This window comes from Trachemys scripta, chromosome 12 (assembly GCF_013100865.1).
Source record: "Trachemys scripta elegans isolate TJP31775 chromosome 12, CAS_Tse_1.0, whole genome shotgun sequence".
Lineage (NCBI taxonomy): Eukaryota > Metazoa > Chordata > Testudines > Emydidae > Trachemys > Trachemys scripta.
Genome location: NC_048309.1, coordinates 26,136,948 through 26,153,675, shown reverse-complemented (window position 1 = coordinate 26,153,675; position 16,728 = coordinate 26,136,948). Strand labels below are relative to the sequence as shown.

Sequence of the window (16,728 nt, the reverse complement as noted above, 5' to 3'; positions counted from 1 at the left end):
ATGGAGGAGGATGTGTCTTCCTGTTTGAATATATATTAAGTTTAAAGTGCCTCAATAAAGTTTAGAGCAAGCATTTATGCAACTCTGCACAATAACTCATAAGACAAAACCATGAACAGCAGATTAGAGATTTATTGAAATAATGAATAAGAAAGCATTTTATAAGTATTCTCAAAGTTTGTTCCATGTGCAAGTCTTTTTATAGTACTTAAAATGAATATGTACATACTACTTGCAGATCTATTTTTGCTATACTTTGTTTTTTTCATAATCAGCATTACGAATTAACCTTATTTAGTATTGTCAGTGTGATGTAAAATGCAAGATGACAATATTGTGAGGAGAAAGACAGTAGTATATTTCATGCGATTCACTCTTTAACCTGGAGATTATACTTGAATTTTAATTTTGCAAATAAAACACACATGCTTGCTACCAGGAAATTCTAATTTGTATTTAGTCTTAAGGTTAAAAAGTGAATTCTTGAACTAACAATCCCAGCAAAGAATTGGAAACAAGTTGTAGTATAATATGGATACCTCTTCCACAAAGGGTGGTGGTAATAATTTTTTTTAAAATATGAACCTGTCAGAATTGATCTCTACCAGATTTCCTGCTTCTCTTAGAGAAGCAGCACTTGTAAATACCCATCACAGAGAAAATAAATTAACTTTCTAAACGAGAAATGCTCGCTGAACTTAGACACCCAGGCATATGTTAATGGATACAATAAACTACATCTGAAGCTTAAGTCAGTGATGACCTCATTTGAGAACAAGCCAACTCTGGACATTCTACTTTTTTGAGCTGCATCAGTTAACCATGTAGCATACTGACACCTACTGTGTGCTAGCAGTAGGTAGCTTAATAATTTTCTAGATAGGCCAGTTTTAACAGTTGAGCACCAGCCAGTCCCTAAAATAATTTTTAGCATATGTAGTAGCAAGAATACTTTCTAATGTCATCCCGTTTTCTTTTGAAGTGTTCATGATATTTTTGTTTTTTGTGTGGTTTCAGGGAATGGTTCTTTCTGTTGTCACATGAAGTGTTGAACCCAATGTATTGCCTATTTGAATATGTAGGGAAGGATAACTACTGCTTACAGATAAACCCGGCTTCTTATATTAATCCAGACCACCTGAAATATTTCCGTTTTATTGGCAGATTCATTGCTATGGTAAGTTCAAATAATCCGTGCACATCCACCATAGTGTGTTTATCTTTAAATGTCTAGTTTAAAACATAGCAGTTGTTTCAAATCAAGAGATGAACTATTTAGTGCTTTGTTGCCAGATGGCTGGCTGTAATAGCTAATGCATTCAGATCACGTTTTGAGGTGTGCCAATAGTAGTGATGGTATTACAGAACATCTTACAACACCTTTGGGCTCCAGGGTTTATTTGATACGTTATATTGGAATATTAGATAACCAAGCATCCTTTGGATCATTCCTTGTCCGTTTTCATGTTTTTTAGGCTTTGTTCCATGTGAGATTCATAGATACAGGTTTCTCTCTGCCATTCTATAAGCGTATCCTAAACAAGCCAACAGGACTCAAGGATTTAGAATCTGTTGATCCAGAGTTTTACAACTCTCTCATCTGGGTAAAGTGAGTTTCTAACGTTTTCATTCATTCTTGAAATAAAAGTCCAGATGTTTTTGATGTTTCATTTTATTTGTGTAATTTAGATATAGATTTGAAATGTTTTGCAGACAGATATTGAATAACAGAACTGTATACGTTGCAGACCAGCACTGAACTTGCATTTTACTATAATTCCAACATACTTGTTCAGTAGTTTGGTAATGCTAAGGTTAACTGTCCTCCATAATTCACTGAATATTACACAAACTAGCATTCTGTTTGTTTGTTTGTTTTCCCTTTGAATTCATCTAACTGAATATAAGCAGTCTTACACATTGTTGGAAATAGAATGTCTGAATAGATAATCAAATATTATGTCCCTAACGGTAGATTCAATATAAAAAAAGCTTCTTTAGTGTAAGTTAATGTAAAAGGTGTCTCAGTGGAGTCAGCTAATACCCAAACCCAGTATTACTTTCTTTTCAAAAAAATTCTTTCCTTTTTATGAAAAAACAAAACCAAAAATACACCAAGTATTAGGATGTCTGAAATGAACAGCTAGTGGATCTCAACTTATTCCTCACTTCCCTCTAATCCTTCATCAATCACCCCATCCAAATTCTACTTGTCTCTTAAAATTTGCAAAAAAATATACTCCATAGTGTGTAAATAAAAAAAAAGTATTTCTAAAGCAATTAAAGCACTTCAAAGTTTAACTTGATTAAAATCTCTGCCTTTTCCTATCCTTGACTCCTGTGCTTCCCTGCACCCCCTCCCTTGACCCCAAGACCTTTCAACTCTTTTCTCTCCCATCTCTGCCCCCTCAATATCCTGTCCATGCTCTGTGTACCGTTACCTCATAGCTTTCCCCTACCTTGAAGGGCCCTTCTCCCCTGCAAGGGAGACAAAACAATTTGGAGTTTGACGGCCCAAGTCACTTCGGAAAGTTTGAGTAAAAACAAGTTATAAAACTTGGTGTATTTTGAAAACATCGTAACTTTACAAAAAAAAAAATTTTAAGCAGACTTCCAGAAAAAACTACTCTTGATTGAGGCGTAATATTAAAAATTTCAGTAAGATTAATTACTTTCTGGGGAAAGTAGAGGAAGATTTGAAAATAATGCTTAAAATGGAAAGCTAGATTCAACTCTGATGATTAACAAGGAGCTGATCCATAATAATACAAATATAAGAGAAAAATGGGCCCTGTGGATGTGATCAGTAGCAAAACCTATAGAAGTGTAGTTCTTATTTGTAAAGCACCTGCATTGCTGGAGCACTCAAGATGCTTTATTTTATAATAAAATAATATTAAGAACATAGTTTTAAAATGCCTTATAAACTTAACAAATAAAAACAGGAAGGAACCTCTTTAAAAAGAAGGAAATGGAAACTGAGAGTAGGAAACAATAATTACAAATGGTCAAACTTAAAAACACTTTTTAGAATTAATATTTTATAATAAAAAGACAATACTTAGTTCTACTTGAGTGCAGGAGACTGGACTAGAAGACCTCTTGAGGTTCCTTCCAGTCCCACGTTCCTATGATTCTATGACATTGAGATATATTTAAAACTAGTGAGAAATTGATTGAGATAAATTTCAGAAAGAAGTAAGTCCCACACCTCGCCACAGAAAGCCCCAGTGGCCTAGCAGCTTAAGACTGAGTGAAGGGAACCTTAGCTAGTAATTGGGGTTTGAGCAACTAGAGCTTACATGTTTATGGGCTTTAAAGTCAAAAGTTCCATTGTAAAATCAGATTGGTATATCCTCATCAGCTAAAGCGGGGAGGGGGAAAATGCAGGGATGCATTTTTTTGATACAGTAAGATCACATTAACTCCAGACATCAAGTACTACATTCTGCACAAGCTGGAAATGGCAGAAAAGCCCTGCTGAAAGACCTACAAGAGGGAAATTACAATAAATGATCCTTTTAATCATGAGAGGGCATGTTTTGCTGATGCAGTCATCCAACTAAATTACTGTTCAGCCTGTACACATTGTGCAAGTAGAAAAGTGTACATGTAACCTAAGACACGTAGCTTTTTTTGAAAAGCCTGTAGTCAAAAGTGATTCTTAACTTGAGTCATGAACTCCAAAAAAGTTTACTTAATAAGACTCTTGATAAAAACCTCATCTAGTTAGCACAGGACCTCTTGGCAGTTCTTTACAATACATGATGTTTGTTTCTTGCAGAGAAAACAATATTGAAGAATGTGGCTTGGAAATGTATTTCTCAGTGGATAAAGAAATTCTAGGTGAAATAAAGAGCCATGATTTGAAACCTAATGGTAGCAACATTCTGGTCACAGAAGAAAATAAAGAAGAATATATTAGGTAAGAACAAATGAGGGTTTTTTATCTATTCCTTTACTTCCATCTGTTTCTTTCCCTAATTCAAGCAAGAGTTGAATTTATCTAGTTACATAATTTAAAGCGCCACAGAAATACTTTAAATGAATAACTGATACTGTTAGCAGCAAGTGACTGTTTTGGATGTCCTTTCTGAAGAGTGACTTTTAAAAGAAGCTGAAGAGCCACTCTTGTACTGAAGATGTTCAAGCTTAATGTCCAACATGCTCTGATAGTCAAAAATCTGAATGTCGGATTATAAACCATTTCAGAGTCCACTGAGATACTAGCTACCACTTTTCTACTGTCAGATTTAAAACATTGGTTTACATCTCATGTGTTTTTTAATGTTTCTTATTGTCTGTTTATCAAAAAATGTTTAAAAGTTCTGTTCTCAGCTAGTTGTCTGTTAGCTGCACGTGCAGTGCAATCAAAATGCTTATTTTGTGATGTCACAGTCATAGGCCTGGAAAACACTGTGGTGTCATAAATATGAGATTGACTTCACTACAGGAACATTCTGAAGCTGTGTTGGGTGGGAGGGATCTTTTATTTAAAAAAAAAAAAGACACTTATCTTGAATACTAGCAAAGGGAATGCAGGAATGTATGGGCCAAATAAACTTGTTAATATTGAAGTCAATTCCTCCATATTTGCTGCAGTATGAACACCTTACACTAATAATGGGTATTGGAGGCACAGAATAAACTGAATCTCTTTTTTAAAATTCTAAACGATTTATTCTATTAAGATTACCGTTGGTTGGCAGGTCTTGGTATAATTACATGAACGAGCTGTGACAAAGTGTCAAACTGTATTGAACATTTCTAAATAAATAATACTAAGTCACACAAAGGGTAACACATTAGATAGGGAACACTTTTATATTTTGGAAGGTATTAATAATAGAAAACCCCCTGAATAGAATCTGCAAAAAAAAAAAAACCCTTCTCTTCTAGCTTCCAGCAGCCCAGATAAAGTGTGGATTCCTATTGCACTCCCAATTTTCTGTCTCTTTCTCTGTATCCTGCTTTGTCTCCTGAGTTGCTAGGATTGATACCAGAAATTAGCCTTCTTTCCTCTAGACTCCAATTCTCCTGACAGGTTAGGCTTGAATTCAGCATAATATCTGCTTCTCCCTGGGTTCAGGTTCTCCGGGTCTCCTGCCTGCTTTTCACCCTTTTATTTATGGAGAGTGGAATTTCTGCCACAGAGCAAAGTTTCATGATTAACAGACACAAATATGGAACTTTCCAAATGGACATAGTCGTTTCTTGGTAAGCTAGCAGTCCTCATTATCTTCACCAGTTCAACTTGACCTAGTTTTTACCTTTTCATGGTTAATGACTGAGATTTCTGGGGAGAATATTGGACAAAAATACATTTTTTTCTCTTCTCTCAAATACCTAGGGACTGCTGTGCACTCATTAGTATAATCACTGGATAGATACTGCCTCCTCTTTGATCATGTAAGCTAGTTCTTAGCGGAATGGTCAGAAATAGAAGGTTTTAACTTCACTTTAAAGCTGGTTTACACTGTATTGAGATTCAGTTACAAATTAAGTTTTGTCTTCAGAACTTTCCATAATATTCTTTAACATAGTTCACAGTTCATCACAAAATAGGCTAACAAAAGAAATGTGGATCTGGGCAGCATGGGACAGTTTAAATGACAGATTACCTTATCTTTTTCCTTTTCCAGGCTGGTAGCAGAATGGAGACTCTCCCGAGGTGTTGAAGAACAGACACAAGCTTTCTTTGAAGGCTTCAATGAAATTCTTCCACAGCAGTACTTGCAGTACTTTGATGCCAAGGAACTAGAGGTGAGGGACTTTATTTGGGTATAGGTAGGCACAGTTGATGTTAAAGTTAACAAGACTCGGTGGGAGTCCAGCCCTCAATTTGCAAAACAGAGCTGTGTGATTGTTGAAGAAACTGTTGGTTAGTGGTGAAAATTTTTCCTAAACAGTTTCTTTGGTTAACACATTTCCCTCTGGGAAGCATTTTTTATTTAAAAACAAAAATATGGAAAAGTTATATACACAGAAGAGAGCAGTGTTATGGTTCACACTCAGTAGTCATAACTGAGCTCTTTATTTGAAGTTCAAAAACAAGCGGTTATTCATCTTTTCGTTAGGGAAGATTATCCCATTCTATCTGGTTTCTTCATAATCAGTGATTACCCTTTCCTATAGCAGGTCTGAATAAAGCTCTGTGTCCGTGAGGTCACCAGCATTACTGCTTATTGATTGGTGGAACCAAGCAGCTACTTGAAAATAAAATAAAAAGTGAATATACAGTCATAGTAGGTGTTTCCAAGTGCAAGGACAGATGTCCTTTGTTGACACCATATAGAAGCCATTGAAACAAAATATCAGCTTATACCTCTATATTCCCCCCCCAAAAAAGGTGCTTTTATGTGGAATGCAAGAGATTGACTTGAATGACTGGCAGAGACACACCATCTATCGGCACTACACCAGGACGAGCAAACAGATTATGTGGTTTTGGCAGGTTTGTGGTTGATTTTTCCTTTGTTTTTAAAAGTAAGAATTACAGAAGGAATGGGATGATGCTACAGCATGATGAACAAAAACCAAAATCACAAAACAAGTCTGTGCTACCATAATAGGTCCAGTGCCACTGTATTTGTGCAAAGTAATGCACATTGGAAAACATAATCCCAACTACACATTCAATATGATGGAGTCTAAATTAACTGTTACCACTCAAGAAAGAGATCTTGGAGTCATGGTTAGCTCTCTGAAAACAACTGCTCAATGTGCAGTGGCAATCAAAGAAGCTAACAGAATGTTAGGAACCATTGGGAAAGGAATGGATAAGAAGACAGTAAATATCCTAATGCCACCATATAAATCCATGGTACACCCACAACTTAAGTACTACATGCAGTTCTGGTCACCCCATCTCAAAAAAAAAAAAAAAAAGATATATTAGAATTGGAAAAGGTATAAAGAAGGGCAACAAATTTGATTAGGGTAGTGGTTCCCAAACTTCAACAACCTGTGAACCCCTTTCACTAAAATGTCAAGTCTCGCGAACCCCCTCCTAAAAATGAATATTTCCAGGGATTTTCTCCTTTACCTGAGTATAAATTATAAAAGCAGTGATCTTGGAAATATAAAATTTGTTTTTATGACATGCTTATTACCCACTATTTAGTATTAACTATTATTTATCATTACAGTATTTTTATTACATTATGAAAACGGCAACACTCTTCCGAGATCTCACTTTCGTAGCTTGTATCACTTTGAATAAGCCTGTTATAAGACAAGGCTCCTATGTTTCATCAAGGAGTATCAGATTTGAAACAGCATGAAGGTATTTAAGAAGCCAACTCAGAGTTCCTCCTACACAAGCATTCAGATCTTGAGCAGTCCAGGCAAACAACGCACATTACAACAAAGCTTAAACTTGTTCTTCATAATAATTTTAAAAACAATACTAGCTGCCTATTTAATTTTAAAAACAGCAAAAAATACCCACCTCCCTTTTTTATAAGGAGTCTTGAAGTTTAAATCTCCTCTGTGTGATAGATATGCTTGCTTTGATCTGCTTAGCTCTTGGAAGTCCAGGGGCTCCAGGCTGCTGGCCGCGGGCTGCCCGGGGTCCCTAGGGACAGCTCTGGCTGCCATTAGGGATTTTTTCCCCGAAAACCCCTGTAACATTTTGTGAACCCCCAGAGGTTCACGAACCCCTGGTTTGGGAACCACTGGTTTAGGGGGATGGAACAGCTTCCATATGAAGAGAGATTAAAAAGACTGGCTGTTCAGCTTAGAAAAGAGACAGCTAAGGGGGGATATGATAGAGGTCTATAAAATCATGAATGCTGTGGAGAAAGTGAATAAGGAAGTGTTGTTTTCCCCTTCACATAACACAAGAACTTGGGGTCACCCAATGAAATTATTAAGCAGCAGGCTTAAAATAAGCAAAAGGAAGTACTTCTTCACACAACACAGTCAACCTGTGGAACTCATTGCCAGGGGATATTGCGAAGGCTAAAACTATAATGGCATTCAAAAACAAATTAGACAAGTTCATGGAGAATAGGTCCATTAATGGCTATTTGTCAAGATGGGCAGGGGTGCAACCCCATGCTCTGAGTGTCACCATGTAAACAGTTACTGACCTTCTTGTAACTGCTGTTTTTCGAATGCGTTGCATGTGTCTGTTACACGGCCCACCCTCCCACCCCAGTGCATCAGAGTACCACTGGGCTCTAGTGCAAAGGAACTGGAGAAGGGTGAGGCTTCTCTGCCCTTCCCGCCCTCCGAGGAGCTGAGCAGTGGGCAAGGCTGCCCAATGGGTACTGCTAAGGAAAATTCTTCAGCACCAGTGCAGGTGCCTACAGTGTAATGGACATATGCAACGCAACTCAGAGAACAACAGTTACGAGAAAGTAAGTGGCCTTTCTCTCTAAGAACTTGCAGCAAAGCCCACCCTTCTATCATGTCTTATTAATAAAGCCGTACACAGATCAGGAAAACATGCTACCTGCTAAAAGAAAGAAATGGCCATAAGGTGCGAAGTAGTTGTCCTAGCAATGCTGATGGTTTTCAGTTTTATGATAAAGCATTCCACAACTTCGGCTGGAGTGGACCTAAGATCAGAGAGGCTTGTTCCCTCCTAAATTGAGGAACCCTGTTAAAACCTGCCTTGTAGGGGCAGCTAGTGACTGGCACTACTGACAATTCTGAACTCCAAAGCACTAAAGGGATTCCAGTATCCTGCCCAGCTGTCCCTCTGCCTTCCCAGGGCTTTATTACAAATTGTGAATCTGAAATGGAGACAGCATTAGTGATGCTACTATTAGTCCCTGCATACAGCAAGCCTGGAAATACATATTCTCCTGCAGGTGCTGGAGACATTAATTCCCTTATGACTGCCATGACGCTTGGAGAACTAGATGTTTGGCTGTTGGCAATAGGCAGTACAGCTTAGTTATCCAACCTGAGCATAATTTTTCTGTTATCAAAATTACATTCTACTCTCTTCCCTCCTCCCCTAATATTAATACTGCCACCAAAATGGGACTGTATTTCCCAGGAAGGATATGTTCCCTGTTATACCAGTAGAAAGGCAACCTCCACCCAGATGTTAGCAGTAAATAGGATGAAATTCAGTAAGGACAAATGCAAACTACTCCACTTAGAAAGGAACAATCAGTTGCACACATACAAAATGGGAAATGACTGCCTAGGAAGGAGTACTGCGGAAAAGGATCTGGGGGTCATAGTGGATCACAAGCTAAATATGAGTCAATAGTGTAACACTGTTGCAAAAAAAGCAAACATAATTCTGGGATGTATTAGCAGGAGTATTGTAAGTAAGACACGAGAAGTAATTCTTCTGCTCTATTCCACTCTGATTAGGCCTCAACTGTCGTATTGTGTCCAGTTCTGGGCGCCATATTTCAGGAAAGGTGTGGACAAATTGGAGAAAGTCCAGAGAAGAGCAATAAAAATTATTAAAGATCTAGAAAGCATGACCTGTGAGGGAAGATTTAAAAAATTGGGGTTGTTTAGTCTGGAGAAGAGAGGACTGAGAGGGATATAACAGTTTTCAAGTATATAAAAGGTTGTTACAAGGAGGAGGGAGAAAAATTGTTGCTCTTAACCTCTGAGGATAGGACAAGAAGCAATGGGCCTAAATTGCAGCAAGGGCGGTTTAGGTTGGACATTAACAAAAACGTCCCAACTGTCAGAGTGGTTAAGCATTGGAATAAATTCCCTAGGGAGGTTGTGGAATCTCCATCATTGGGGATTTTTAAGAGCAGGTTGAACAAACACCTGTCAGGGATGGTCTAGACAATACTTAATTCTGCCTTGAGTGCGGGGGCCTGGACTAGATGACCTCTCGAGGTCCCTTCCAGTTCTATGATTCTGTGTCAAATGTTGGATACTGAGAGTCTGACGTTCAAAAGTGGAGATTAGAACAGCGTTGTATTAAATGATCCTCTTGGACAGATAGTATTTTAGAATATTTTTCAGAAACTTATTTTCTGTCTTTCCTAAAATAAAAATAATTAGGAGCTATCTTGATGCACTCCAAAGAAAATTCTGATAGTCACTTATGCAGACAGAAACCCAACATGTTCTTAATTCTGAAAAAAGAAACCAAATAACTTACATATTATGTTACATTTAACTTCATGTTCCTCTTCACCTAACTCATGTTCTTTTGGGAAGCAATTTAACCTCTCTATTCAATGCCTTATTTGTGAAATGGGGATGATAATGCTTCCCTAACTTTGTAAGGTGCTGAGAGATACTTTATTAATGCAAACTATTACTGCTCCAGAGGCTTTTCACAATAATATAACTAATTGGTTAATTTATGGTCATTGATGTTCTTTGTGAAAATAATTGTGTGTAGAAGGTGCACCTACATATCTGTTTTATATTCATTCCCTTTCAGTTTGTGAAAGAAATAGATAATGAGAAGAGAATGCGACTATTGCAGTTTGTTACAGGAACATGCAGATTACCAGTTGGAGGATTTGCTGACCTCATGGGTATGCAGAATAATCCTTCTAATGTATTAGCTCATTTTTGAAAAGGACAAAACTGTATTTTGTGATTATTTATGAACAGCTTCTTTTTGTAATGAATCAAACCAAATATATTTCACTAGCTATTCTCATAATTCCCCATTATATTTCAACCATGACAGGGTGGAAAAAAAACATACACTGATCTCAAGTGATCCCAGACTTCCTTCAAAACCATTTCTTTTAAATTTGTGCATTTCACCATGTAAATGGTTTGATCTGGCTGGAGATGAGTGATTGGAGGCACACTTCTTAATTCTTCTATCGCCAGTAAAGATAATCTTGTCTCTCTGAGGTGCTTCAGATTTGATGTGTAGTATATTATCTACTGCATTGAGGAAAGGAGCTATATCCCACACTTACCAATATTTGCAACTGGCATGAGAATCACTTTAAAATACTTGGTTTTTTATTGCAGGGAGCAATGGACCCCAAAAGTTTTGTATTGAAAAAGTTGGAAAAGAAAACTGGTTACCTAGAAGTCATACTTGGTGAGTACTCATTAGATTAGAATATTATTGTCCTTCTAATAATCCTTGGTTACTGATGGAGTACTTTAATATTTTAGCAAGGGTTAATATAGCAACATTCTGATGCTCAGAAATATCTAGGGGTCCAGAGATTACAAACAAAAATTAACTCTGGCCTGGAATCTGCTTTACAGCCATAATCACCTGTATTCTGCAAATCCTACATTTGCTTTAGCTAAAGTGGAGAATGCCCAGGACCTTTTGGAGTCAGGCCCTAAATAAGTATGGATAATCATTTTGAACTGAATCGTAGTTTAGTGTAGTACCAAAACAATTTTATAGTCTTACTCTAAACCTTAGTGATCCACATATTTGTTTCCAGTGGGTAATCAACCTTTTTTTTAACTTGATTTACGTTTTTTATTGCCCTCCACTTGTTTTTCTGGCCAGCTGTAGCAAACAATGCCCTCTGCAAAAGTGGAACTGCCTGTAAAAGAAACTGAAGAGCATCACACAATCCTAGTTATTTTTCTTCTACAGCTAGATCCAGATATATAGCATTTCTTCTGTCACTGGTTGTGCCCCAGTTTATAGTTTGGTTCTTGGCATATTTTGATGGACATGTTAGGAGCCAAGTATTTATATTGCATGAAATTTATTAATGCTTTGGAGTATGGCAGGGAAGGCACAAATGATAGAGACTGCTTTTTGGAGTGTGGTAAGGGGGATACATTGGACTAGTGCTCTGCAGCTGAGATGGGTGTTTCAGTAAAAATAAAGTATTGACACAAAAAATGGAGCCAGGATAGTCAGAAATTATGCATAGCTGTAACTCTGACTTCAAGTTGTTTCTTATATAGCAATTTCTTCCCTTGTAACTGCACTTTCTATAAATAAAGCTTTAATCTTCGCTCACAGCCAGCTGTCTTCTGTAAGAATATCCTTGGGTAAGTCACCTGCAGTCATTGAACCCCAAACCTCCAGATCTAAAAGTGTGGGCTTCTACTGCTTGAGTTAAAGGATAAAATCTGTTAGCACTGAGGCAAGGACCCATAACTCTGTCTGTGTAGTGCAGTCACTATCAGGAGACAGTCTCATGCTGTTAGTGTGGGTTACATAAACATCTGGTCATAGGAATGTCTCAATTAATTGCCAGTTTCGAACGCTGCAAGGGTCCCTGTGGGAATTGTTTTCTACTGTGGTAAATCTTGTGCAAAGATGATTGAATGCCAACAAAGTCTGACTGTTGCCATTTTAACATACTAAATTTGTTCCTTCCTGCATTAAGAGAAGCTCAAATTTCTCATGACTTTAAAGTTTAGTTGATTATTGTATATTGTTAGAATCCTGCCCTTATTCACTCCAAAATAACTTGAACCTTTCAACAACCAGAACCTGTCTTTAATGTACAGTACGGTCCCCATATGCTGTGGCATTGTGGTACAGTATACTGGAAATTCTATGGCAGCTTCATTACATTTTTTGAAAAATATTGTGAATAAATCTGTTTGTTATGGCATTAAATTCTCCACCTGTGAAGGCATGGGTAGGCAGTTTGGGATTGGATTTAGCTTTATATTCCTGCTAAAATGGTTAGCAGTGAAATAGTTGAGTGTGGACATTGAAACATATAGATGCCAATTTTAGAATCCACATATCATTGAGATAAAGGTCAATTGAAACCTCACAAAGCTGCTGTCTGCAAATGGAGGGAGAGAATACTGCTTCTCTTTTATACGTGATTCACATTTTCAAGGTTATTTTCACAAAAATGTATTTAAATGAAAGTTGAAAGTCAGACAAATATACTATGGCAAGGGGTAGTTGTCACTGCAAATTCTACAGGTGCACAACTAGAATACATGGCTATTGTCTAACTTAAGTTTATATACAATTTTTAAATTACTTCCAAAAAAGTCAGCATTAATCTGGTCTGCATCAATCACAATGCATTTTGTATTAGAAAAATTCCCCTTTGACTTAAAAAATAAAAACAGAAAAGATGCAACTTACTCTCTTTGGTAGACTCATTCCTTCAGCCATTTTCATTTTTCTCGGGAGGGGGGATAAGTAGTTTTCAGTAGAGTAATATTTCCAGGGCATGCATACACTTTTAAAAGTGACTAATGATTTTGGGTGCCTAGCTTAACACTTTAAAGGGATCTGATTTTCAGAGGATAAGTGCACCAGACTTCTGGAAATCCAGTCTCTTTCAAGTGTGTCAAGATTTGCACCCAAAAATAAAGGCATCTGAAATCACTGGTCACCTTTTAAAAATGTGTAGACCCAGGCTATCTGGATTTTTTTCTTTCTCTATCTAAATATAAAATAAATAGCTGTGTAATAAGTGTGATTTCTACTCTGGATACTGGGGAGTTGAGTACCCTGGATTTATGTTCAAGGTGCATCTGTTAGTAAAATGATTGTTTTTGTTGTGTTTTTTTTCATTCTTTTTTAGAAGTTGTTTAATTTTTATTTTCAGTTTCAATCGCTTGGACCTGCCACCCTACAAGAGTTATGAGCAGTTGAAGGAAAAATTATTATTTGCAATTGAAGAAACAGAAGGATTTGGGCAAGAGTAATCACATGTGTGAATTTGCACCCTGAAGAACATGAACTTGTGTGATGTACGTTCTTCACTTCCTCTGCTTGTTGCACATCTCATTGTAAAGTAAACTTGACTAGGATTTATTTAAACAATTACTAGTGTGTAAGTAAATGGATGTTATCCTGAGACTTTATCCCCACTAACTCTGGATTTCTACAGAACCCTTCCAGAAATCAAATCAGCAACTTATTCATCTACAAATGATACCTGACCTAACTAGAGATTTAATACAGCTCTCGGCTCTGCTTTGTTTCACTCTTCATTAATTAGAATGTGTCCTCCTTAATGACAGTTTTTTTTAAAAACTAGTCTTTCCTTTTTAGTAGCATTTCTTTTGCTACTGATGCACTGGGAAGTCCATTGGTAGCTGCAATGCTGCAGCATCCTCATAAGCCTCTTTACAACAGTGTTATTAGAGCCGGCTTGTAACTACCCTCTGGGTACTATGAGCAAATCCATTGCTTGTGCTGTTGTTTCTTACTCAAGTGTGGCCTGACTGTTTGGGTTTTTTTTTCCCCCTCCTGGAGCTTTTTCACATTTCATCTTCATTCAGATCATTGCTAAGGGGGTGTAGAACTACTGCACATGTCCAGAGTATAGCTTTGTTTTTGTTTTTTTAAATCTGTTAATTCTGGCATGATAACCTGTCTGAGGTTGTTGCTATGTTTGAGCGCCCTCTCCTATCTCAGAAGAATTTTGATCCATTTCCATATAATACACACACTTAACGTCAGATACAATATTAACACTGTGGTACTTCAACACTCATTTTGCAAAAGACGAGACCACCTGGGATTGCAAGTAAATGCACTGAATACATTTGCAAACTGATGTTTCTTGTCAAATGAGTTAATGGAAAGTAGACTTGATGTTGCTATTAAGTGCCCAATCAGATAGTTCTTAGATTTTATCCAGTTGTTGGGAAGAGGTATAGCATGTAACTGGTTTCTAAAACATGGCTATAAAGCAGCCTTGCTTATAATTTTAGTGGAGAACTGATGTACTATAATTGGCTAAGAAATAGTCGGTGCTAGAAAGCTTAGTCAAGGATTGCAGACTTCCAAATGTTGCTATATCACTAAATTCAGTAACTCCGTAGAGGTTAGAACTAATGTGTTCAGACTAACTCAACCCTGAGTTGCTTCTGAGCAGTAACTTCTGTAGTGTGTTTTCTTTCTGATTTGGACGGATAACACCTTTCACTTCCTGTTATAATCTGTTGTATTACAATTCTCTAGCAGCATACAATAGTATTTTACATTATACTTCCTCTTTTGGAATTAATGCACTTTCTGTAAATGGTCAGCTCTCTCCCTGGCATTCCTCCCTCCAGATGGTTAAACTTCAGTGGGATGAGTTTCTAACTATGGGAAGAGAGATGACACTTGAAATGGCAGTAGTGCATGTTAATGCATACCTGCCACTGTCACAGTGCCCTTTGGAAGGCTTCTAATATTAGAGCTGGAAGAGGACAGATGGGTACTGTCCAATTGAACTTCCATCTCGGAAGAAAATGTTTCCTAACATTTATTGTGAGGGCTTTTCTGTGCCAGATCATGCAAAGGGACCAGTTGTTCCTCAGCATGTGCTTGTAAGAAGGGGGAATGGCTTAGACCTCTGTAATGTTTTTACTTTCTTTGCCATGCATAGTCCAAGAAATGCATGTAAACATGTTGCTGGTTTTAGAGAAATTGATCCACTTTTAGCTTTTCCCTGGTGGATGAGAAGTGAACTGACTAGCTTACCTGGAGGAATGTCTGCCAACTCCCAAAACATCTGATGGATATCTTACAACATATGGCTCATGGAACAAAAGCCTGATAAATATTTTCTGTTGATAATTCTTATAATGAAGCCTAGCTAGCTAACATATTTACAAGAGAGAGATTAGATTAAGTGAGATAATGCAAGATTAAGCTATGGAAAAAAGTTTTTGTGTTCTGCATAATGATTCATGAATCATGTAGAGACCTAGAAATATTAATGTATAAATATCACCCAAAAGGCTTTCTGCCCTATATTTTTAAAATAAAGAATAGTTATAATTGAAATAGCCATAGCCCTAGTTCTATAGGGTGCGGCTGTTTAATATTTTTATGGTTGAAATGTTTAGTTCAGGAAAAAGGTAAATGCTTGTATATATTTTTGCAGTCCGGGGTCTCACTTACTCCATTTCTTCCTTTAATTTAAATGGCATGTTAATATGTCTTTACTGCTGTATTAGGGAGGGAGAAAGGGGGCTGGATATCCCAAGCACGAGAAGTCATGTTAAAATATTGCAAATAGGGAATACTTCACTGAAAAATGAATATGTAAAATGAAATATTGCATTTTGGCCAAAATGTTAACATTTAAAAATAGGTTTATAGTAAGTGTTAAATTAGCAATATTTCTGAAAACAGAACTAAAAATTGCTTTTAAAATACATTTTGCTTTGTAAGCATTGTAAATGGTAACAAATCTGTTAATTTTTTACAGCATGTTATGTTGAAATAAAAAGGAATTAATATGAGCAATTAATGCACTCTTCTGCTCTTTATGGGGACCTGGGGAAAACATCATGTGCATAAGCACACAATTTGGCATACCGCGTGATGGGTAGAGTGAATTTTGACTCCGATCTTCGGTAGAGATCAATGAACATGTATATGCCTTTCTTACGTTGATTTAGCAGCCTGTAAATTGCAGGAAACTGACACTTTGTCTCTACTGTATGCATGTGAGAATGTCAGTGGATCCAGTTACATAAGATTTACCATAACTCTATTTGGGATTTTGCTTTATGAAAATGTTAATTTTCCCATAACAATTTTGATCCACTGATCTTACGGCTAACACAGTCTAATATTTCTGGGTAGTTCAGAAAATGTTAACATATTAATGAAATATGTCGTAAAAGGGTCATTACTTAAATTTGCTGCAGTATAAATAGGGCCCTACCAAATTCATGGTCCATTTTGGTAAATTTCACGGTTATAGGATTTTTAAAATCGTAAATTTCATTATTTCAGCTATTTAAATCTGAAATTTCACGGTGTTGTAATTGTAGGGGGCTGACCCAAAAAGGAGTTGTGGGGTGGTCGCAAGGTTATTGTAGCGAAGGTTGCGGTAATGCTACCCTTACTTCTGTGCTGCT

General features: G+C 37.0%; 1 protein-coding gene across 5 annotated transcripts in view; it reads left to right on the top strand.

Annotated features, from left to right (window-relative positions):
* ITCH (itchy E3 ubiquitin protein ligase) overlaps positions 1–16,108 on the top strand; it is a 128,976-nt gene extending 112,868 nt beyond the window's left edge. For all 5 annotated transcript variants that reach the window (XM_034787312.1, XM_034787313.1, XM_034787310.1 and 2 more), the window contains 8 exons: positions 1,018–1,177; positions 1,476–1,609; positions 3,785–3,925; positions 5,643–5,763; positions 6,350–6,454; positions 10,382–10,478; positions 10,933–11,005; positions 13,467–16,108. In XM_034787312.1, coding sequence (XP_034643203.1) covers positions 1,018–1,177; positions 1,476–1,609; positions 3,785–3,925; positions 5,643–5,763; positions 6,350–6,454; positions 10,382–10,478; positions 10,933–11,005; positions 13,467–13,566 — 931 coding nt within the window. In that variant the 3' untranslated portion in view covers positions 13,567–16,108. The remainder of the gene's footprint in view (positions 1–1,017; positions 1,178–1,475; positions 1,610–3,784; positions 3,926–5,642; positions 5,764–6,349; positions 6,455–10,381; positions 10,479–10,932; positions 11,006–13,466) is intronic.
* The last annotated feature ends 620 nt before the right edge of the window (positions 16,109–16,728 follow it).